This window comes from Sciurus vulgaris, assembly GCF_902686455.1.
Source record: "Sciurus vulgaris genome assembly, chromosome: 1".
NCBI classification, from domain to species: domain Eukaryota; kingdom Metazoa; phylum Chordata; class Mammalia; order Rodentia; family Sciuridae; genus Sciurus; species Sciurus vulgaris.
In genome coordinates this window covers 72,703,117-72,727,845 of record NC_136461.1, presented here as the reverse complement: position 1 = coordinate 72,727,845, position 24,729 = coordinate 72,703,117, and the positions used below count along the sequence as shown (strand labels likewise).

The 24,729-nt window shown below is 38.0% G+C and overlaps 1 protein-coding gene across 3 annotated transcripts; it reads left to right on the top strand.

The window, feature by feature from the left end:
• Positions 1-5,800: 5,800 nt before the first annotated feature.
• Positions 5,801-24,483, top strand: LOC306656340 (UPF0690 protein C1orf52). 3 transcript variants are annotated; one of them, XM_079131437.1, is made up of 4 exons: positions 5,807-6,270; positions 6,907-7,105; positions 8,112-8,147; positions 12,346-14,014. In XM_079131437.1, exons 1-3 carry the CDS (start codon positions 5,995-5,997, stop codon positions 8,117-8,119), a joined length of 483 nt encoding a protein of 160 aa, XP_078987563.1. In that variant the 5' UTR covers positions 5,807-5,994; the 3' UTR covers positions 8,120-8,147; positions 12,346-14,014. The 3 variants fall into 3 exon arrangements, with proteins under 3 accessions (XP_078987561.1, XP_078987563.1, XP_078987562.1); XM_079131435.1 differs by lacking the exons at positions 8,112-8,147; positions 12,346-14,014 and adding an exon at positions 23,508-24,483 and having other exon boundaries at positions 5,801-6,270; XM_079131436.1 differs by lacking the exon at positions 8,112-8,147 and having other exon boundaries at positions 5,828-6,270.
• The last annotated feature ends 246 nt before the right edge of the window (positions 24,484-24,729 follow it).

Genomic DNA, 24,729 nt, shown 5'->3' with positions numbered 1-24,729 from the left:
GAAACTTTATAGTATTGAATTAAAATGGAAGATGTAAATGCAAACTCAAGGTTTTCAATATATCTGTGAATGGACATAAAAATAAATAACATTCCTTAGCTTTGTAACTTGGTAGGTCCTCGAAACAATATCTCCTTTGCAATGAGAACAGCACCCAGATCTTGGCTTCTAAATGTCATTCTCCACAAAAAAGAATCAGGATTCCTTGGTGAAATGACTAATTTCAGGGAACAGTATAAGATGAACTTTTGGGCCAGACATGGTAGCTTATGCCTGTAATACTAGTGACTTGGGCTGAAGCAGGAAGATCACAGTTCAAGGCCAGCCTCAGGAACTTAGCAAATTTAGACCCTGTCTAAAAAAATAAATAAATGAAATACAAAGGGCTGAAGATATAGTTCCATGAGAACACCCTTGGGTTCAATCACCCATTAAAAAAAAAAAAAAAAAAAAAAAAAAAAAGCTTGAAACATGTTTCAGGGAGCAAGCAAGTGCTCAAGGAATGGTGGGAGATATGTCCAGAAGACAAAATGCCACTTTTAAGGGTTTCCACTGACCAAATATAGAACAATTTCAACATTTTATGATTTCATGATTTCATGATTCAATACTTGATCATAACTCACTAAATAAAATGGGACACCATGAATCAATGCTAATATAAAAAAATGAACAAATAATTTGATGGAGAATAGAATATTGACATGGTCTCAAAGTGGCTCCCAACAAAACTCTTTTAATTACAAAAGGAGGAAAGGTGGCTTTACAGTAGAGAAGCCTGGAAGACTACATCTTAGCAAGAAATCAAAATTAAATTCTTGAGTCAGAACAAATTGAAATATGTCTCTTGAAAGACTGCAGTGAGAGGACCACGATCCACTTCCATGGTATTCCTGCCAAAGATTCATGAACTGAATCTAATTGTGAGGAAACAACAAACTCAAATTCAAGTTTCTTTCACGAAATAACTGGCCTATAATTTTCCAAATAACAAAATCATGAACGTGAAAGACAGCAGGTTGAAAGAGGCTCAGAAACAATCACTAAATGCCACACATGAATCTAAGTCAAATATTTTTGCTAGTTCAGTAGTTGCTTGAGAAGTCCTTGTAATATAGACAATATAAACAAGTACAGTGCTTTTATTAAGCTAAAGTTTTGAGGCATAATAAAGCATCATCTCAGATGGTTCAGAAAAAAAAGTTCTTTGTCCTTGCAATTTGTGCCTGCAATTTTCAGTAAGTTAAAAAGTGTTTCAAAAATTTAAAATTTAAGGATTATTAAATATAAGGAAAAATTAACAATATGGAAAGAAGACTATTGCCATTTTCCAGGCAAAAAATGAATGTGCTAGTGAAGCCAGAATTAAGGACAGGTAGTTAGTGTAGAAATAGGGAATCGGTCAATTGGAGGAAATGAAGCCATGAAGCCATCTGCTTCTGGAAGTTGGAGATTGTTCCTGGAAGAATGGAATGTCAAGGAGCTCCAGAGCCCATTGATTACCAAAAATTTACCTGCCTTTATCAAGGACTGCAAGCATGGAGCTGCTAATTAATGCCCCCTGGGCCCTTGCCTGCCTGAATCACCTTGGCGTCCCCCTGCCCATGGCTTCTCACTTAATGCAAAACCAGGCCTAGTCACGTAGGCAGGAAGGAGAGATAAGGGGGGAGAGAACTGGAGAACAAAAGAGAATTTAACCTATAAAAGATGTAGGGTGCGCTCACTTCTTGGGACTTTTAGAACATCAGCCATGGCCCCCTTCTTCCTGCCGGGAGAAGTCTGTATTATTACCTTTAAATAAAACCTGCTTAATATGCTTGCCTTGGCGTGCTTCTCTAGTGTTCAATCTTCAACATTAGAAGGAGCAGAACTCGTCACCGGTAAACGTCGGTATCACTAGAAGTGGAACTGGTCAAAGTGTTAGAATTTGGAATATGTTTTAAACTTGGAATGACTAGACCTTCTGACTTTCATCCTGAGCACCTTGATGAATAGTGGTACAATTTAGAGACAGGGAAGACTGGAGCTGTGGAGTACTGAGGGTAGGGAATGAAGAGTTTAGTTGGGATGTATTTTTCAGTTATTTGTTGCTGCTTGATGCACTACTCCAAAACAGTATCTTAAAATAACAACTATTTATTTGTTTATGATTATCAACTTGAGCTTAGCTTTATGGTTCTTCTGGGTCACTCCTGGGCTAGACTGAGGCCGGATAATTCCAGATGGCTTCACTCACATGTGTTTTCCCTCAACTGGGATGGTTGCTCTAGTTGGGACTGGTTGGGGTTCTTTCTCTCCTCAAGCTAACTCCAGCAGGGTACTGTACCTCTTTACATGGTGGCTCAGGATTCCCAAGAAAGTAAAAACAGAAGCATTATATTCATTAAATCAAGCTATAGAGCCAGCTGAGATTTAAGTAGACTCCACCCCTCTGTGGAATGTGGAAGGTGGAAGGTGGAAGGAGTGACACACATGCAAAGGGATGGGAGGAATTGCTGGTGGCAGTTTGGGTCAGCTTTTCATCCCTGTGACCAAAATACCTGACCATAACATTTTAGAGGAGGGAATATTTACAGTTTCAGAGGTCTTAGTCCACAGACAACCAACTCCATTGCTCTGGGCCTAAGATGAGGCAGCACATCATGGCAGACGGGTGAAGCAGAGGAAGTGGCTCCATTCATAGCAACCAGAAAACACAGTGGGGAAGTGGTCACAGACAAGATGATACCTTCCAGGGCACAGCCCTAGTGACCCATCTCTTCCAGCCATGCCCCCCCTGCCTATAGTTATCACTCAGACCTTTCGCACTAGGATGGACTGATTAGGTTACAGCTCTCACAAACCAATCACTTTACTTCCAAATATTCCTGCATAATACAGGAGCTTTTGGTAAGGGATCACCTCACATCCAAATCATAGCAGTGGCCATCTTTGTGGACAATCTATCACAACCATGCTAAGTTTGAGGGGCTTTTAAAACATTGAAGGAAAAAATTAGTTTGGTCCACCAGAAAAACTTCTGGACCAATTTTATAAATGTGAGAGTTAGCATAAAATAAGTATTTAGAGCCACTGGACTTGGTAAGTTCACTTTGAAATGTAGAGTGGATAAAAAAAGAGAAGAGAAGCCAAGCCTGATCCTGAGGTGCTCCAACAACTAGAGGTGAGATGAAGAAGGCGGTAACAGAGAAAACCAAAAAGGGCCCTGTGAAATGGGAACTAAATCATGTAATGAGTGAACGGCAAGAGAATAAAATGTTTCAAGAAGGACAACTATGTTGTTGAAAGATCAAGTTGGAAGTACTTCTTAGACTTGGTCACACAGGAGCTGTTGGTGGCTTTTATAACAAGGACTTGTGTTACTTAAACTAGGTGCCCCAGCAGTGAGCCACTTTTAAAAATCACCGATAAAAGTAGTTATGTTCTTAGAGTATCAATTTTACTCAATAATAAGCTATTTTAAATATTTTGCCTATGAAAATAAAGAACTATATTAGGGATAACTATGCAAAATTTGCATATATTTTCAAGATCCTAGATTGTATTTCCTCCCAAAATTGTGTACTCTTGGGACTCTGGATCACAATATATCCAGTTCAACCTCTGGAGGGGCTGGAGACAGGTCAGTCATGTGGGTATTCATCATATCAATATGACCAAGCCCCAGTAAAAACTCTGGACACCAAGGCTTAGGTGACGTTCTCTGACTACTCCATGTATATTATCACATATCCTTGCCAGAATAAATTAGTACTGTTCACAGCTGCATTGGCAGAAGACAACTGGAAGCTCTGAATGTGAAACACTCCTAGACAGAACTACCTCTTCTCTTGTTTTTTCTTTTTCCTGTGTTCTTTTGCTGTAGTAAACTATTACCATGAATATAATAGCTTTCAGTGAGTTCTGTGTGTCCCGGTAAGTTATCAAAACTGAGGGTGGTTTGAGGGATCTCTGAACTGGCAACTGGTGTCAGAAGTGAGAATGATTGGGGGATTCCCAAACTACACTTTAGAACCATCATTTCCCTCTGTCAGTATAGGTACTTGGATGGGAAAATGTGAGAAACCATTATCTAGACACATTTTCTAATAAACTATAATAATCAAACAATAATTTATTGATCACCTGCTTGGTGGACAGACCTAAGTTCTAGGAATATAAACATGAACAAAGCACAGTCCATTCCTTCCATCAAGGACTTCATGACATTATCCTATAGGATTTAGGAGAGAGAAATGAAGAAGATAGATATATCTTTGTCTTTGCAGCCTACCTCCAGGAAGAAGAGCAAGTTATCAAAGAAGGCATCACCAGAATGAGCAGGCATCGTTGAGTGGGGTCTAAGCATTTACACTGACATCTGGGTATCATTCCCTCTTTAGTTCACTAGTCAAAGATTTCTAGTTTCTGTGGTAGATAGGTACATGATTATGTCATTTTCTAAATGCAGAGACAAGTTATATGGCAAAACAAGGTATTGTTCCAATGAGTAAAACATTAAGGTCCCAGCAGGATGTACCTGTGGAAAATTTAAGAGCCAGTGGAGGTTGGGCAGGGAATGTGAGGAAAGGTTGGGGCTAGAGACCCAGATTTGGGAGTTACAGCATAAGGTTCTTAAGCCAAGGAAAGGGATGAGCTGACATGCAATTTTGTAACACCCTTACAAAATGTGTTACTGAAAGCTATCAAAATATGTTGGGAAACACCAACATATAAGGTCCATAAGGAGTAAAGCAGGCATGGAAAGAGGCTGATAATGGGAAACCTGAGAGTTCAGAGGACTTGGAGAGAGATGAGATGTAATCGAAGAGGTGTTTTATCAGAGAGACTGTTTAGAGTGCATTGGAATGAGTTCAAACAGAAAAGGATTTGGTTTCTAACTTGGAGGTGGGACCTTTACCACTCCCAAAGGTCCTTCATGACAGTTGAGGGAAGCACACCAAGATTAATTTTTATTTGGAAGAGGAACCTGGAAGAAATTCTAGTCTGTAGTGCAGACCCCCCCCACACACCTTCATACCTCAATTCTTGCAATCATTCCAGAAAAATTGTAGATATATTACTCAGAGTAACAAGCATGAATTTATTAGAAGGGAAAGGAAAGGCAAAAAGGGGATACTTCAAAGGGAGACAGTGGGTCCTCTCAGAGAGGAGAGAGACAGTGCACCTCTCCTGCCCTCCAGTTTTAGTGGGGGGAAGGAGTTCCCAAGGAAGTTTCCAAAGTTCCACCTAGGTCCACCTCTTGGCTCTTGACTGACAGCAGGATGACATCAGATTTTTTTCAAGTCCCCACTGTGCATGACAACTCTGGGTCACTTTGGTCTATACCGACTGATTCTAATTGGAACCTGTTCTTATAGATTTTATTGTTAGGGGGACTTACCCTTATCACCCCGCGTTCTGGAATTTGGTCCGTATGAGGATCACAAAAGTCCAGCCCTTCAGGGTAACTAATGTTCTTTTTTTTGGCATTTTGGGCCTGCATTTCCCCTGAAAGTAACAGGTTGTTTACTGAAGAATGTAATATATCCTTTTGCCTTGAGCCGGCCAGGGCTTCACGTAAATAGACTTTGAAAAGAGAAAAGTTCGTGGGTGTCAGTACAGTGGGCCCATTTTAAAGAATCATTTAACCTCATATTCTCATGGCTCCTGTCAGTCTATTCCTTACCAGGCGGTGACTACACTAAAGTAACACTGAAAAGAAAAAATTCTTCTCTCTTCTATGCCTTCAATAAAACTTACTGAACGCTGAAAGTTTGGCTGAGACCACTGACTCAGTATCTCCTCTCAGGGCTCTTTAGGAAAGAGCAAAAACAGGATTTGATCCGACGCCTCCAGCCTACGCCCTCAGGCCAGGAGTAGAAGCGCAGCCCAATCGCCAGGGGTCGCAGACTGTGAACCAATTGCAAGAATCGGGGCGGAGCCAATCGTGGGGCGGGTCCTGGAGCGACTTCCGGCTTCCGGCAGAGTCCTGGGTCGTCGTGCGCAGCCGTCATGGCAGCCGAGGAGAAAGATCCTCTGAGCTATTTCGCGGCATACGGAAGCAGCAGCTCAGAATCCTCGGGCGAGGAAGATAACAGCGAGCCGGAGGAAACCAGTCAGAAGGGCACGGATCCGGCGAAGTCGGCGGGCGGCTGTGGGAACAAGGCAGAGAATCGGCTCCCCGGACCCGACGAGCTGTTCCGGAGCGTGACTCGCCCAGCCTTTCTCTATAATCCGCTCAACAAGCAGATAGACTGGGAGAGGCACGTCGTCAAAGCGCCTGAGGAGGTGAGGTCCCCGACCCCGTTTCCCGGTCTTGGCCCTGGCCACCGCCCCCTTCCTCCTGAGCGCGGTCCTGGGGGCCGGCTGTCCGTTCCCCCACACGCAGTCACCGCCCCCCGCGGGATGCCGCATCACCCCCTCCCATCTCCAGCCCTAGGGAGCCCGGGTCCCCTCCCCAGCCTGGTGGGTGTCGGACCGGACCCGCAGCCCCGCCCCTTGTGAGGAGACCCAAACCTCCGCGCTCGGTGCCCCCACCCGCGGGGCGAGGACTAACGGTGGTGACTCCCCCGCCCCCCCGCTGCAGCTTCTCCCCGAGACCCCTTCCCTTTGACGCCGAAGTGCCTGCGGTGCTGCCTCCAAGACAGTGTCTGCTGCAGCCTCCTGAAGGGGTCAGCCTTGGCGTAGTATCTGAGACTGGATTCTTCTTTGGTAACTAAAAGTTATTAGCTTTATTCATATAGGGAACCCTTTGACTTTTCACTTAACAGTATTGTGTTTTTGATGGAAAAAAAAATGTATCTTTAAACCTTAAAAAAAAAAGTCAGACAGCACGGTAATCGAACGGCAGGGAGGTGCATGTGCTCATATTAATCATGGGAACCTCGGTTCGTCACAGGGCTTTTTACTGTGCTTACTTGACAGCCTCCAAAGGAATTCAAAATATGGAAGTCAAACTATGTGCCACCTCCAGAGACCTACACTACTGAGAAGAAACCTCCGCCTCCAGAGCTGGATATGGCAATAAAATGGTCAAACATATATGAGGACAATGGTGATGATGCCCCACAGAATGCTAAGAAAGCTAGGCTTCTACCTGAAGGCGAGGAGACATTAGAATCAGGTAAGAAGTGGGTAAGGCAAGGAGACATGCAAATCAGGTAAGAAGGGTCAGGCTCTAGTAAGCCTGTCATGTTTTAGTCCTTGTGATGGGTTTAAAAAGAATGAGATATTTATTGAACAAAATTTAAATCTAGCATATTGACAAACTGACTATAATGGTCTTTGGATACTTTGCACTCTGTTTTTGAAAAAAATCATATTTTTAAGTTTTAAAATGAAGTCTGATATCCAGTAGTATTTGCTACTGAAAGTGAAAGATAAATTAATTAGGCTTTAAAATGAAATTTCTCATGTTACAATCAGTTTACATGATTTATACTTTTCTTAGAACAACAGTAATTCATGGATTCTTGCGATTGCACTTTTGAAGTGCTGATGGCTTCGTTTTAAAGCAGTTGTGCTTTAGAACTAAAATTAGCGTCATAAGATGAACTTAACTACATGGTAATAGGAAGGAGAGGATCTGGTTTTCTTATCTTAGTTCATAGTATCATAATTTCATCTCTTACCTGAACTGTCACAGTAATCTTTGCCTCTGAACTCTTACCCCTCAGTTTCATCCTTCACTCTGCAGCTAGAAGTTGAGGCTTCTAAAAGTCACGTTTGATTATATAATTTGCCTGATTAAAACCCTTCCCTAACAAGATAGAGTCAGAGCCTTCTGATAGGCCTTGCCTGTCTCTTCACCATTTTGAAGGACCTCATTTCCAGCATTTTAAGATTTCAAATTCAGAACTGAATAGACCATGTTATTTTATGGTTCTTTGCCTTTTGATATATTGCAACTTAGTCTAGAATATTCTTTCCCCACTCTTTGGCTAGTAGATTCATTCATCCTTCAAAATGCAGCATAAAAAATTATAATAATCATCTCAGATATAATCTCTTAATTAATAATTTGCTTCTCTGTACCTTGTATGTGCTAATGCTGTTAATAGCACTTATCACTTGTGTCTGATTATTTTTTCATAAGTCTCTTTCCTTCATGAAAATGAATTCATCAACAGGATCCTGATCTTCTGTATGTTGTGTCATAGTACATTGTAAGTATTTAGTGAATAATTGTCTTAATGGACTTAATGTTTTGGACTGTCCATTTTTAGAAAGGGTATGCCTTTTTTCTAACATTTCTGATCTTACAATACAAAGGCCACTTACTTAGTTCCCTTTACAGCCTTGCAGAGTTATGATTTAAGAGAAAGGATTAATTAATTAGCAAGTGTTCATACCCCAGTTTTGATTCTACCTAATTTTTCTTTCACTAATTTCTCAGTGTGTATTAGGATTCACTAATGAAAGCATATACTTAGTGAATGGCATCCTTTTTTTGGAGATCTTAATCAAGTGGGCACTTAGAATTTACCTCATATTGTATAGTATTTTATATAATTAATAAAAATACATTTGCATAAATGATCTTTAATCCTTACAGAGCCTTGTGAAACCACATGGGGAAACATGGATATGAGCTTATGTGACTTGCCCAACGTCACAAAACTAGAAAATATCATGCTCTAAAATAGGTAGCTTTTACACAAGTTTTTTAATTTATTACTCTTAGCAACTTGATAAAGTAGTGGCATGTGATGCATTTTTACTATTTTACAGACAAAACAATCTCAGATAAAATAATTTGTTTAAATTCACACAGATAAAAACAGGCAGAATAGGGTTTCAAACAGGTCTTTAAATAGAAATTGTGCCTTATTAAGCTGGAGTTTGGTCTCTTGATGTTTTCCAAGCTGGTGTTTGAGAAATAGCTTTGCTTCTGTAGGAAGAATGGCAGTAAGGACACTGGAGTTGTTATCTAAACTAGGTTGTCATTAGGCTAGTGCTCTTATATTTTTGTCCTTTTATGGAAAAGACCAGGATTATTAGGTGAAGCAAGCAAGAAATAATTATTTCTTCTTTAACTTATTTTTTATAGTTCAGTTAGAAGGAATTCCAAGCAAGTGGCAAATAACACTCTATTCTCATAGACAATTTATGTCCTTTTGATCACGAGGTTCATCAAAGTGAACATAGGCAGTAGCAAAAGACAAAAAGACCCGAAATTCAACTAGAATAAAGCTGGATCATATGATTAAAAGATAATTCTGCAGTCTTCAATTTTGTCTTTAATGTTGGTTATTGAATGTGATGCTTCTTTTTGTAGTAACTCTTTTTAGTAGTGGTTTTTTTGCCATTGTAGACTTCCATAAAAAGCCACTCACAAAGTCACTGTTTTTATCATTAAGATTTACTTATTTTTTTTAATCCAGGAAGTATCATTTATCACAAACTATACTCTTCAACTGTGTGTTAAATTATCAAGTTACCCTTTTATTTCGCCTTCCCATTTCCTGTCCCTTGGCCATTTTTGCCATTTAACTTCTTTCAGAGGCTTTTTAGAGGAGGAGTTGGGCAAGGTTAAACTCATCTGTTAGGTTTTGCTACTTTGCAACACTATTGTTTTGATTTGGGAATTGAACCCAGGTCTTGCGCATGCTGTACAAGTGCTCTTACCACTAGACTACACCCCTAGCCCTTTTTATTTTGAGACAGGATCTCACTCTGTTGCCCAGGCTGGCCTTCAACTTGGAATCCTCTTGCCTTAGCCTCCAGATAGCTAGAATAGCTGGGATTACAAGTGTGCACCACCTCTCCTGTCTTTTATCAGCATGTTCAGTGTTCATAAAACATGGATAAGTAAGGCATAGGCATTCATTTTAACTTCATTAACATGCAATTAATTGTAAAAACCTAGCTAACATAGATTGATTTTTATTTATTTTAAAATTAAGAAAGTTTATACAGGTGCTAAACTTGTTTACCTTGGGCTACTTGATTTCCATAATCGATCAGTTATTTCCACACCAGTGCATCAGTACCATGTGACAGTAAAAAAGCTCAGTAAAGCTGATGAATGAGCATTTTCAGATGCAGCTCAGTAAAGCTGATGAATGAGCATTTTCCTGCACTGATTTTTAAGGTAATTCATTGTCTTGACACTAGATGGCATTAACTCTTCTACTTAAATCACTTATAGAAGTTATTTTTCTTAATCTCAGTAGTTTGCGGTTTTGTTATCAGTAAATTTACTTGTAATAAGTGACAGACTAAAAGCAGAAGTGTCTTGGGATCATCTTCTCAATGTATGTTAATAGTGAATTTTATAGAAGGTTTAGAAAGTACTTTTAATCTTTATATTGCCATTCCTGAAAATAATCTCAAGATAACATTTATGATAACTCCAATTAAAAAGCAGATGTCATGGTCAGGCACCATGGTGCATACTGTAATCCCAATAATTCTGGAGGCTGAGACAAGAGGATCCCAAGGTCAAGGCCAGACCCTGTCTTAAAATAAATAGGGCTGGGGATGTGACCCAGTGGTAAAACACCCCTGAGTTAAATTCCTAGTACCCAAAAAACATGTCATGGCTTACGTTGTGTACTGTATCAGTTTGTTTGTAGAGTCAGTATTTTTGTGTACATGGTAAACACTGATTAAAACTTTGATTTGAAATTCCAGAGTTGAGTTATTAATCTGAATTGTATTTATTATACTGCTTAAATTCATGGTGCTCCATGAAACAAACATATGAATGATATTGCCAAGTTGTATTTGAAGATAAATGTACGTGAATCACTTGATACTAATTATTATCCACATTAACAAATGAGTTGTTGTGAGTATGGTACATCCGACAGAAGAGAATTGAAGGCTTAAGGTTTTAAATGTATTTCCTCAAGTAATTTGTGACTGGATATCAGATTCCCCAATTTTTTAATAGGCACCTTTCGACATATTTATTGCATCACTTCTAATACCTGTGTGAGTCTCTGTGGATCAAGAAAATAAAGTCAAAAGCTAAAATTAATTCATTAATGTGCCCAATAAGTTGTTTTCTAAATCATAACATCTTCTACATGTGATTTATTCATTCTGTATGAAATTCCTGAAATAGTAGGGAGATGGGAATTAGCAACTAGTCTGTGCTACCCTGTTTTTTATCGAACCATGTAGTTGGAATTTTATTTTATGGGTTTTTTTGTTTTTGGTACCAGGGATTGAACCCAGAGGTGCTTAATCACTGAGCCCCATCCCCAGCCCTTTTAATTTTTTATTCTGAGACAAGGTCTCACAAAATTGCCTAGGGTCTCATTAGATTGCTGAGGCTGACTTTGAACTTGGAATCCTCCTGCCTCCACCTCCTGAGCTGCTGGGATTACAGGCATGCACAACTGTGCCTTGCAGATTTTTTAATAGAATGAAAAGGTCTGCTTTTTCAGATTTGACAGTTTTTGTTAAGTGGGAATTTTCTGTGGCTACAGAAGCTAGAAACATTTTTTAAAAAGTATGAAAGATGCTGTTTTGATTTTTGGTACTGGGAATTGAACCCAGGGGTGCTTTATCACTGAGCTATATCCTCAGCCTTATTTACTTACTTACTTACTTACTTACTTAGAAACAGGTTATCTCTCAGTTGTTTAGGGACTGGCTAAATTGCTGAGGCTGGCCTCAAATATGTGATCCTCTTGCTTTAGCCTCCCAAGTTGCTGGGATTATAGGCATGTGCCACCTCACCTGGCAAGGACCCTTAATGTGTGGTTTTAATGTGTGGTTCTTCTCTAATCTTCCTCCATCCAAATTTGACACACTATAAAGAGGAAAGATGTTTTTTTCTTTTGCTATTAGAATTTGCTGATTTTTAGGAATGGGGGGATTAGAACCATACAGTGCAAAATTGAAAATAGAGGTTCTGTGAGACCTTTACTTGTGCTTTTTAACCTCAGAATGCAAGGGGAAGGGGTTGCTGAGAATGGGTGGGAGAAGTAGTTGAGGGAGAAAAGATGGAAAAGGACAGCTGATAGCCACTTAAATTAGATTGATCCTACTTCTCACAGTAAGAAAACAGTGTGCTCCATTCTTTCAAAGTATAGGTGTTATTAATATGCAATATATATAACTAGAATATTAGGGAATAATTTTTCAGAACAAATCTGAAAAACCATTTTTTTAAGCTACTTTAGTGGTAAAGGGTCAATTTGTGAACTTCATATTGCTACAATTGAAAACAATTGCTTGTTTTCACTTGGAGTTTAATACCAATGCTAAAAATAATTTTTTAAGTTTTTATTTGGAAACTTAAACAGTTGAGGGTATTTATATTGGTATAAAACTTATGACATTTTAATGCTTTCCATGTTTGTTACTTTTTTTAATTACTGATCAAAACTCTTCCTTTACTATTTAAAGATGATGAAAAAGATGAGCATACTTCTAAAAAGCGCAAAGTAGAACCAGGAGAACAAGCAAAGAAGAAAAAATAGACAGCCACAAATGACAAGAACTTTTGGACTACTAAACGTGTGTTGAAATGTGTCTTTGGGCAGATTAATTTGATGTTGTGGATTATTATGATTTGATGTTGTGGATTATTATGACAAAACATCTCTGTGAAAGTACATATGTTAATGAACTAATAAGTATTGCTTCAAGAACTTTCCACTGTAGAATTCATTTTTTATTTAAAACTTGTATGTATTTAAAACTCAAATGGTGATCTGTGATTGTGAAATTAACAGTACTTGGAAGCATTCTTGTTATCACATAATTGGTGACATGCTTTGAGAGTTTTGTCACATATTGACATGCAAGTGTTCTATGAACCTTTTATAAAGGAATATATTTTTAAAGTGAATATATTGTAATGTACTGTGAACTTGTAGGGTGCTTTTCATCAGTGTTTGTACAGTGTATATAGATCATGGAAATAAAATTACTTATTCAATATTACTCTTACTACATAATATCAACATTTGAATATTTGTTACAAGTACCGTCTTGTGACAAGGAGGAATTACCATTGGGGGAGTACCTCTCATATTCCAGGTGCTTTTATGTTATCTCTGATCCTCAAGCAACCTTGTAAGAAAAGTATTAGTGTCCCATTTTATAATAAGGAGAGCTTGAGTAACATGTCCAAGGTTGCACAGATAGTGAGTGATGAATATTGAATTTAACTCAGGACACTTGAACTCCAAAATCATCACATTAAACCACCTGTCCGCCAACCAAAATTTGGTTGTTTTCCAAGACCTACACCGTCTCTTCCAGGTACTCTTCTGTTCTTCCCCTGAGTGTGTGACTACTTATAGATAGACCTTATGTTCAATTTTTCTGTTAAAAAGTATATTGAAAATAAGAGTCCTCTAGAAGGGGTTATCAAATTTAGCAAAGAAAACTACAGGGCACCCAGTTAAATTTGAATTTCAAATACTGGTGAACAATGTTTTAATAGATGTGATATTTGGTTCATACTAATATTAAAATTGTGTTTGTCTAACCAGGTGTCATGGCACACACCTGTAATCCCAGCTAGTTAAGAGGCTAGTGGGCAACTTAGGACCTGTCTCTAAAATGTGAAAAGGGTTGGAGATGGAGCTCAGTGGTAGAGTGCTTGCCAAGTATGTATGATGCCCTGGGTTTGATCCCTAGTACCACAAAACAAACAAAAACCTCTGCCTATCTGAAATGCAAATTTAACTTAGCATCTTGTGTTTTAACTAGCAGCCCTATTTCTACATGTTTTCTCTACTCAGCTTCCATTTTAATGGTTTGCATATAGTAATACTCAAACCAGGGGTATTTGGGAAGATATAACCTTTGATTTGAGTAATACAGTCCAAAATGCAGTTATTCATAACTTTGTAGTGCTAGGGGTTGAATCCAGTAGTGCTCTACCACTGAACTACATCCCCAACCCTTTTTATTTTTTATTTTGAGATAGTCTCACTAAATTGCTCATGCTAGTCTTGAACTTGTTATCCTCCTGTTTCAGTCTTTTGAGTCACTGAGATTATAGGCACATACCACCTTGCCCAGTTTATTTCTAGCATTTAGAACAATAAAAAGTTACACACTGCATCAGTCAATTCTTAGACTTTTAAAAGACGAGTTGATTATAGGATACTGCACAGGGTATAGGAGAAAATGACAAAAATCTTCAGTTTTTTCCCCATACTAGAAGTTCATTTCATTGGGAAAATAGGTCAAATATATTAAAATTTGTAAAAGTCATTAAAAGTGCTTGTGCCAACCTTAGTGTTTTGTTTTGTTTGTTGAGGAAGGAGCATAATGATATGTCCCAAACTTAGGAAAAACAGTTTTGTAGCTGCTCACTTAGGTTTGCAAATAAGAATCACAAAATTGGAGTAATTGCTAAGACAAGAATTTTCTTCAATGATCAGTCTGTATAAAGTAGGGAGCAGCAACTGGTAAAGCATGACCCTAATGTGACATCAAACTACATATAAATGAAAGAATTATGAGCCTGTGATTCTCAAGCTCTGGAGAAATCTTTAGTCCAGGTGCATGAATTGGTGGAACAGATCTAAGAATTTACTGAAATGTTGCAACGTTTTAAAATTGGCACAAAGGAAGAAGAAGCAGGAAGAGGGTCCAGCATGACACTGAAAATTTTTTAATCTCTTCACTACCCATTGATTGAACTCATCAATTCGTTTTTTGACAGAGAACAAAAGTGTGTTAGTTCCTTGGTGATAGTTTGAACTTCTCCATGAAGTACCAAGTGGGGAAGCAAGTAACACTTTTTTTTTTTTTTTTTTTTGGAGGGGGGTATGTTTGAATTTTTCAGACAGGTGGTAGCTGCACCTGTGGGATTATGAAGCAATGCTGAAAGCTGTACACCTATGCTAGGATGGATTATGGCTAGTTTTTATTTTGTGAAAGGAAATAGAGGACTCAAGAAGAAAGCTAAATATTTGGAGCTATCTGACAACCATTTGTATCTCACTGTCTTTCTTTTCAAAACATGGCTAAAAAATGGAAATAAACTTGCTTATGATTTGCTTCACCCTCACAGACAAAATGGACAAAAATGAACTTTTTCATATCACTCTCCATCACTTCTATAATAGTGAATTTCTTTTCCACTTTAGAGGTCTCTTGGAAACATTTGGCACAAGTGTCCATATGGGTACAGAGGTTCGTGTAGTGAAAACCCAGCAGGGAAGCATCATAAAAGTCCTTATAGATAAAACCTTTATTCAAGTATCTTTTTTAGAGAATCAAGTCACTTGATATTTCTGATTGTTTCCTCATCTTTCAGGAAGCGAAACTACATCAGGCATGTATGACTGTTTTTTGTTTGGTGTAATTTGAAAAAGGAACTAAGCATATCTGGGCCATATTTTAAGATTTACAATATAAGAAATTTTATAGAATTGTTTGGAAAGCATTCTAACTGGAATAAAAAAATTTACAGAGAAAATTAAGATTGCTTTTTAGCCATTAAAATGCTAAAACCTGAACTTAACAAACCTGCAGCTAATGTTAACCCTCAATGCTATGTAGTGCTTTTAAGTTCACACAGTTCAACATACACTAGTATTTTATTTCCTAAAAATCCTATGATGTAGGTTTTATCATTTTCAAATTAGAGAATAGAAAATAGGCTCAGTGAGGTGAAGCAATGTACCCACTGGTGCACAGTGAATCAGCAATAGAAAAGTGAGAAGCATATATGAAATTGTGCTTAGTTGGATACAATGGCTAAGCTTTAGTTTTGTTTTAGTGAAAACTTTTTAAATTAAAATATGAATGGACAAATGTAGGTTTGCATATGACCTACATAGATAATTTTCACATAATTAAGTTGAAAGCCCAGACAGAAATATTGGAAAAATGTGTTTTGTCATTTACGTAAGATCTGAATAAATTTAACAACTCAATTTGATTAAGTCAAAAACTTTGACACTTAAACCCACACTAGACTTTAAAATATATCATTGGTTGGATTTTGGCTTTTGAAGTTTGGTATCCATTCTTAACTGCTCTGTATTTCACCCCTCCATTTGATAGTAGTGCAGAAGTTCCAGACATTCTTACAAAGAGGTGTTACAATTCCCAGCAAATGTTTTGGGGTTTTCATTAAACCCTAAATCTTTCTCTTCATTTCCCTCTACTTAATTTTCCCCATTTGAATGAAGAAAGAGTGCCCAGGAATTCCTTTATATATGTTCTATTCTTGGACCATATATAAAGGTTTTTGTCTATTTATTAACTAAAACAATGTCTGGCATACAATAGGCATGCAATAAAACTGCTAAATGTTGAAAGTAAGCTGAATTCCTCACCTCCAGCTTAGGGTTGATCCTGAATTGTCTTGGTATAATGCTATCCTCCCTGTCCACAGGCTTGTGTTTTTAATTATATATGTCAAGTCTTGACAATGTAAATTAGTTTTCTGTCATTTTCAGCCCAAAGCATGCTAGTTGATATAAAATTCTTCTTATTCTCTTTTTTTTCCCAGGCCCCACGCTAGCCTGCTTCCATCTCTATTCTCTCTAGCTCCTGTTCCAACTGCACCAAATGCCAGCTGAACTTATATTGTTCTTGTTCTCTATACTGGTTCTTCGTGGTTGTAGTCAAGTTCTCAAGTTTGTGACCACCACTGGCAGTGACACACTGAGCTGAGGGTTCCAGTACACTGTTAGGGTACTAGAGTGCTCTGGTGAAGCCTCAGATTTGTGTATCCACTTGTGTCTTAAAGGTCCCTCACATACCTTGCTGAAAACCAAACATTTGTCAAAAGCCACACATCATCTCCCACGTTTTCTTGCTCGGTAACAACATCATCATCAACCCAGAAATCTGCCCTCTGCCTCCCTTACCATCACCTAGGTTTGGTTAGTAAATTGTGTAGGTTCTGCTCCTTCATTCTCACACACCTCTTAATCCAGCTGTAATGATTCACTTAACAATTCCCCAGATAAAACTATTTAGTCCCAAAGCTCTGTGTCTTCACTTATACCATTTGCTTGACCTGGCCCTTCTCCAACTACTTACTGAGCTTCCTCTTTTCTCCAAGAACCAGTTCAAATTTTGGTTCTTTTATGTTCTTTTATTTATCCTGTATCTGCACCTCTGCATTGCTTTCCTCCATGCTCAGTACTACATGAATAGCCAAAATTTCTTGAATACTTACTATATGCCAGGACTCATGCTATGTGCTTTATATGATGTATTAACGCTCTTGATTCCATGAAGTAGCGGCTGTTACTACTTTTCAGGGAAGAAAACTGAGGTACAGAGAGATTAAATAATTTACTCAAGGTTTCCCAGCAGGCAACTGCTGGGCTAGTGCACTTAATATGTTAGATGAAAGAAGAATGCCTGAATTAACCTATAGGTTGACTTATTCATGTGTGTGTGTGATTCAAAGGATGCCTTACCCCTAAAAGGCATTCAGAATACAAATATTTGGAGAATTAATGAATCCAAAACCAGTTCGCTAACCAGAGGAGCAGCACTGATTTAGTAAACCAGAGAACATAGATTTCCGATAGATTAGATTAAAATCAATATGTAAATGTTTTAGGGAGGTAATGCATATTTCAGGGATTTAGCTTGTTATTTATTTGAAGTAACTAATTGAAAGCCTTAAAATGTAGCAATAGGGTTGAGAATATACTTTCTTCAAAAATATTTTTCAGCATTTCACTTGTTTTTTAAAGTGTACAGTTTTTAAGCAAATGAAGACAACTTTAAACCACAAGATTTTCCTTAAATTTCATTGTCTCTCTTCTAGCATTTCAAATTATGGTTTGAATTTGGAATCATAGCACCTGGGCATGGGCAGGCATCCAGGGGTTCTCCGGCACAGCCTTCCCACAACTAGAAATGTCTTCAATGTAATCTTTGTCTTGCTTTTCTAGGCTCACAGACAAGCCCACAAAATGACAGGCTTACCGCCTGGACTTGAAAAGTCACTTCCTTTGTGTCTGTAATATTTTGGTACCAGGGTCTGGAACTCCTCTTTCTTCCCCTGTATTTACCATTTTCTGAGAAAGGAAAAGAAGTAGAGGATTTGATACATGTCATTGAAGTTAAAGTGTAGCTCTTTTCCTGGCATAATTATTTGTCTTCCATTTTTAAATGGGACCCAAATCCTAGCAAACTTCCCCGGAACTCTGGGGATTTTCTATTAACATTTTAAATTTAGAATTCCTGAGGGACTCTGCAATGAAATAACAAAACCAATCACTTCCAACTAAGGAGGTGACTTGTCTGCCAGCAAAGCTACAAGCAAGCCAACTCAGAAATAACTCCTCTGAGGCTCATGTACTAGGAGGATTTTTAAGACCCTGTTGCTGTATTTTGCTAGTTTTTATCTGAGACGCACACACACACACACACACACACACACACACACACACAAACCTATGGCCTGAGACTTTTAACTGGCAATAGAAATTTGATCTCTTTTCACCAGGTTCAGCCTTGAGGACTTCTCCAGTTCTGTCCTTAACTACAAAATGAGGCCTAAGAGCCTTAGCAGTAAATTTTCCATAACATCTGGAATATATATGTCAAATCTGTAAGGCATAGTTCTTTTTTTTCTACTTTTCTTTTAATATAGGCTAATTGCTTAAGCTCCAAATCTTCCCTGCCCCTGCCCTCCTTCCATACCAAACTAATTAGGGCAATTATGTGAGCCATCCATGGCTACAGATCAGTTAAAGCCTGTTATTGAGGTTAACAAATGAGAGGGTTAATTTCTCTAGACTGTTCCATAGTTGGGGAAGAAAGATAATAAGCCCTTATATTTGTCGGGTGCTTTTGAGTTTTTAAATTCTTTTCTCTACACCTAGGTGCCACCCTGGGGGGAAGGGCTTACTTTGGTGTTCCAGATTGTCTGGAACCCTGAGGTAAGTGATTTAATTCTGAACTAAAGCCCTGGAATTCTGAACTTTCACACACAAAGAGGTTCTGCAGCCTTGCTGCTTCAAGGTGGAAAAAAGATTTTTGTTTTGTTTTATTTGGAGAATAGGATTTCCAGGTAGTAGCCTCTGGAACCAATTTGGAGATGCTAATTTAAACCCTTAGACAGTAAGTAGCTTTTTCTAGATACTTTGACCAATGTCCTACATATTTTTAACTGACTTAGGAGTTGCTCAGATGAAGCAATAGCTCTGGCTAATTACAAGCTGCCTAGGTTTTTCTATTCTTTTTCCACTTTTGTTTCAATTCTAACCATAGAAAGATTATCCTGTGTCAGTCTTGCTGGGGTAGCTGAACTAGGATTCCTCATTTCATCTTTTGCCCTGGAGATTTATTTTAGATCACACAGTCTGGCACTAATTTTTTTTTTTTTTTTTTAAAGGCTGGAAGAGTAGTTGACAGAGGACTAGGTTTACTTGATATTACCATAGCTTCGACCAGTTTTTTTTCCACAGGGATTGTGGAAACTTGATAAACAGTGATGGAGAACAGGTATCCATTGTTTCACAGAAATTCTAAAAGTTAGGAAAATAATCCATATGTCTCAGAAGCATGCACACACACACACACACACACACACACACACACACAAATCTATGTTTTCATTATTACAAATATAGTTAACCTTTTCAAGGATAGGAACAATGTTTACAACAAAAATACAAATTCCTTTATTTAAGTCACATGTTTCAATTCTCATTACATTAATGTTAAATACAAATTCTTTATAATAATATTCATTTTTAAAATTTCTGATTATGAAAATGAATATTCTTACTGTAGAAGTTCTAGAAAGCAATAAAAAGAAAATAGAAATTATTATTAGAGAAGTCTTAATATACAATTTTTTTAATGTTCTTTCTAAACATATTTAAAACAATATTGTCTATGTTTTGCTTAACATTTAGCATTACTGGTGCCAGAAGTATTCTTCAAAAACTTAGTTTTTATGCTTGTTCAACTTAATGGTATCAAATGTATCATAGTTTCTTTCTTTCTTTTTTTGGCACCAGGATTGAACCCAGTGCGCTTAACCACAGATCCACATCCCCAGCCCCTTTTGTATTTTGTTTAGAGACAGGGTCTCACTAAATTGCTTAGGGCCTGGCTAAGTTACTGAGGCTGGTGTTGAACTTGCAATCCTCCTGCCCTGGCACCCTGGAGCCTCTGGGATTACAGGTGTGTGCCACCACAATTTTTTTACCAGTTGTTTATTAGATAAACCGCTATTATTTCCAAACTTTTGACCACTATAAATAACACTACGATGAACATCTTTTTTATCAAGTCTGGTTGTAGTGTTTGATTATGGAACTGCTCTTTTAAGATTTTAAGATAGTGTCGCTTGTAATTACAGTTCATCTAGTTTGCTTGACTTCCTGCTCCTAACTTTTTGATGCCATGTTTAAATAAGTACCTTAAAAATTTTTATACATCTTCTTGAAGCCCTAATAACAATTTGGTATTTCTAATATGCCCTCTTTTTAGTTGCTCTCAAAAACACGTTTCCTTTTACACATCTGCTAAAACCCATTTAGCAGTGCTCAAGTTGAGAACTTTGTTATTTTGCCTTTAGCAATAGGAATTTATGGCTACTATGAACTAAAGACAAATTTTGAGGTAAAAAGACGGGGGGAAAATAATAGATGAAGTCTTTTTCCACATTTCTACATTATTGACATTATTGCAATTAACAGATATAAACCTTAGGTGGAGCCAAAGGCTATTAAAGAATCCTCTGCAGTGGGTCAGGACAGACCTCTCAGATATCTCTTAGTGACTGGCTTACCTCTTTGAAAGAGGCCCCAGAGCTGGCCAACAAGGTGAAAGAATGCCAGGGAACACCTCCCCAGAAAGAGGAAAGAAAGATGTCTTCTTAAAATGCTTTGAGGAATCGGGAAAATTCTGCAATTTAAGATCCTGATGAAGTACTACCGGAGGGTTACAAAGCAGAGACACCAAGGGAAGAGCTCCCAGGCAGGGAGAAGCAACATTATCCTAACCCTTATCTTGTCACTTAACTACACTTCTATTGTTACCTGGCTGCTAGAATGTCTTATCTTTCTAACTAGATTAGGGACTGGTGGGGAGTGCAGTAGAGCCGAGCATTTCCTGTGGGACAATCACAAGAAGCAGCACAAAGCAATCAAGGTAGGAACTGTTCAATAAGCAATTGAACAAATAACCAAACATCATAGAGCAAATGAGTTTCAGGTCTCTTCCTGTCAGCTTGTTTGCAACCAGGGACTGAGCAAACCAGTCAAGGGTGGAAGAGGCCTAATAAAGAGCAGTTTACCAAAGTCCCTCTTTCCCTGGGCTGTCCCTGAGGGAAGCTAACCAAGTCTGGATTGTGATTCCTGTACTTTAGTTAACTCAGTTACTAATAACCTTGAAATTAACTGATATCTCCCCTTTTCCTCTGTGTTTGGAGAAAACAATTTTTTGAGAAAACAATAGTGATTTTTCTTTAAGGAAAAAAAGAAGGAAAGAAAAAGTGAGTCACTTCTCCAGGGTTGGGTTTGTAGCTCAGTGTTAAAGCCTGTGCCTAGCATACTGAAGGTCTGAGGTTCAATCCCAGGTACAAAACAAAACAAAGGAACCCAAAACAACAGCAACAACAAAGATTCTTCTCAGGATTGGTCATCAACTAGCTATAAGTTCAACTCAACTTTCTAATGTTGATACTTCTCCATCAATGTTTCTCAAAGTGTTTTCCAAGGAAATTACTTGCAGATACCCTGAGAAAAGGGGTCCATTATCATAATCTATAATTCTGCTTTAAATTTAAAAGTCTTTGAGAAGTCATTTGATAGAGTCGCCTCTTTTCCTTCTTGTCCCCAGTTTCTCAAACTTGGTAAAATGTGTGGAATAGACACAAAATATACTACTCTTTATCAATGATGATATCAATCATCTGGAATGACAGTATGTACCTGCATATATGCTGGTTGTGGGGGGGCGGATCATTGATTAATCAAAGGGTTAGTATCTTCAGCAGAAACTATGTTCTAAATTATTTTCCACAATAGTGAAATAAAAAAGCTGTTTAAAAGAAATGCAAATTAAAACTACTTAGAAATACTATTTCTTGACACTAGACTAGAAAAATTCAGGTTGACAACACTCTTGGTAGGGCTACAGAACACTGCATACTATCACAGTGCAGTTATGGGAGCAGAATGGTCCAGCCCTAATGGACAACAATTTGGCAATATCTACAGAAATATGAAATATGTTTACTCTTCAACCCAGAAATTCCATTTCTGGGAATTTATTCTGTAGATATGCCCCTACGTGTACAATATGACATATGTACAAGGTTATTTATTGAAACATTGTTTATAATAATAAAATAGTGGAACTAATTTGTGTCATAGAGGGCTGGTGAAATAACAATGGTCTACCCACACAGTGGAAAATATAATGAAAATAAAGAAGTTCTTCATATGGACTTGAAAAGATATCCAGAATATACTCTATATAAAATGAATAAAGGAAGTTGCATATGCTACTTTTGTATAAGACATAAGAGTATATAAACTTGTTTTTATTTGCATAAGGAAACACTATAACATTATAAGAAACCAGTAAAAGTAGTGATCTATGGAGGACAGGAGGAGTTCAGAGTAGACAGTGACAATGCTGAACTTTACCTGATAGCTGTGCTCCCAGAAAAGAGTGGTTAAGAAATTCCCCTTTTCTATGCCAGGAAACAGCAGGGAACCATGCAGCTGTCTAAGCCCAATTACACCCTTCCTTGAGTCCCAACTTCAATGTTTGGACTCCCTTGTGCACCTGCTGCCTGCCTTTTCTTTGAAGAATTCTTATTAATGAACATTTGCCCCATTATAGTAGTCAGAATAAAACCATCTCCTTAATCGTTCAGTGCAAAAGTGTCCTGTTTTCACAACAAGAATGGGAACAGGGAAGTCTCACTTCTCTATGTCTTTTCGTAATATTTTGATTTTCAAACCATGTGACTACTAGGCTACTAGTGTGTGTGTGTGTGTGTGTGTGTGTGTGTGTGTGTGTGTGTGTGTGTGTGTGTTGTGCTGGGGGTCATCCCAGGCTCTTCCCATGCTAGGCAAGTGCTCTACCTTGGAGTTATCCCCAGCTCCAATGTCTACTTTTAAAAGTTAAATTTAATTAAAAAATAGAAAACAAACAAAAGATTTTCCCAATTAATTAGTGGTTGAAGAGAAAATTCCACTAACCAGAGAACCTTTCCCAGCATCCCAGTTAGCTATTTCAAGACAGGAACATGCCCCATTTTCAGCACTCATTTTCTACTGACTGATGAGGTGCTCGCTCACTGACACGTTCCAGTTTTCCTCCCTCAAAAGTATACATGCAATGAGAGAAGGCAGAGAGAAAGAACAAAAGGGGGAAAGAATAAGAAGTTCTGCCCTCTGATATTATTATGGTTTGAATCTTAAATGTCCCCCAAAGGATCATGTATTGATGGTTCGGTTGTTAGCCTGTGGCACTATTGGGAGGAGGGGACTAGTGGGAGGAAGGTAGGTCATTGGGTGTGAGCCACTGAAGGGAACACGGGGACCCTGGCCCTTTCCTCTTTTTATTTTATTTTTTTATTTTTATTTTTTGCTTCCCAGCAACCATGAGGAAAGCAGTTTTACTCCACCATGCACCCCCTGCCATGATGTTCTGCCTTACCACAGACCCAAAGTGATAGGAACAAGTGACCACAGATGGAAACTTCTGAAACCATGAGACAAAATAAAGATTTTCTGTTTTAAGATGATTTTTTTCAGGTATTTTCTCACAACAGACTGCTGGTTAATACAGATGTACGTATTTTCCAACTTCTGACTGATGGAATTCCCTACTTTTCGCCACACAGTCTCTCTTCCTACCATAGAAGCAAAGGAATGTCATTTTCTCTTTTCTCCTTCCTCCACTGATCTTTAGTCCTTTCTTCTCTTTCCCTCTTCTGTTTTCATGAATGTTTTAGAAACCTGAGCCTAGCTATACTTTGTGCATGCTGCCTTCCCCCTATTGCTGGCTGGAACTGGGATGTTGTAACCTTACTTTAATGACAAGCTCTAGGAGGATTCAGAAATCCTCTAAAAGGAAACAGGATTCGTGAATGATTACAAGAAATAAATCAGCCTTGAAGATGTGGACAATTCACATTGAGACTGTGATATGTGAAGAAAAGACACTTCTTTCCTAAACCCTGTATGGTTTAACTGTGTCCTACAAACAGTTCTTTTCAAGAAAGTAGAAAGAGTTGTAGAAGATAATCTTTAAGATGCTTTCTAGTTCTGACATGTGAATTAAAGAGTAATACTTCCATTGTAAAAGGACTATGGAGACTTCAAATCTTAGCTTTTTTATAGGACATGTCAATGATCACAGCTATGAGGCATTTACTACTCTGTCCCACAGAGGATGAAGAAGAGCTGGACTGGAGATTAGCCCTCTGAAGTCCAATTCCTGGCACTGTTCCTTGCTACCTGTGACTTTAGACCAATGACTTAAGTTATTTGAGCCTCTATTATGATAAAATTCAGATAATACTAGAAACTCTTCTGCAACATGAGAGAATCCAGGAAATGTTCTTTTCTTCCTATGTCTTCCCTTTATGTGTGTCTCAGAAGATGTTCTTGGCTAATTATAAGCAAATGCTCAATAAATCAGTTTTTTTTTTCTTTAAAAATCGGTGTGGTTATTGTGTGTGTGACCTTTGCCAAAAATATAAACCCCAACTGTGATACTTTTTGTATGAACAACTTTTAACCATTATATGCTTTGTAGCATCATTTTTCAAAAAAAAATAATGGACAAAAAAACAACACAACAGATTGAAATCAC

Coding starts and splice junctions, on each gene's coding strand:
- LOC306656340 (XM_079131435.1), top strand. CDS start 5,995: ATGGCAGCCGAGGAGAAAGATCCTCTGAGCTATTTCGCGGCATACGGA. Junction 6,271..6,906: donor TCGTCAAAGCGCCTGAGGAG/GTGAGGTCCCCG, acceptor CTTACTTGACAG/CCTCCAAAGGAATTCAAAAT. Junction 7,106..23,507: donor CGAGGAGACATTAGAATCAG/GTAAGAAGTGGG, acceptor TTTGCTTCCCAG/CAACCATGAGGAAAGCAGTT.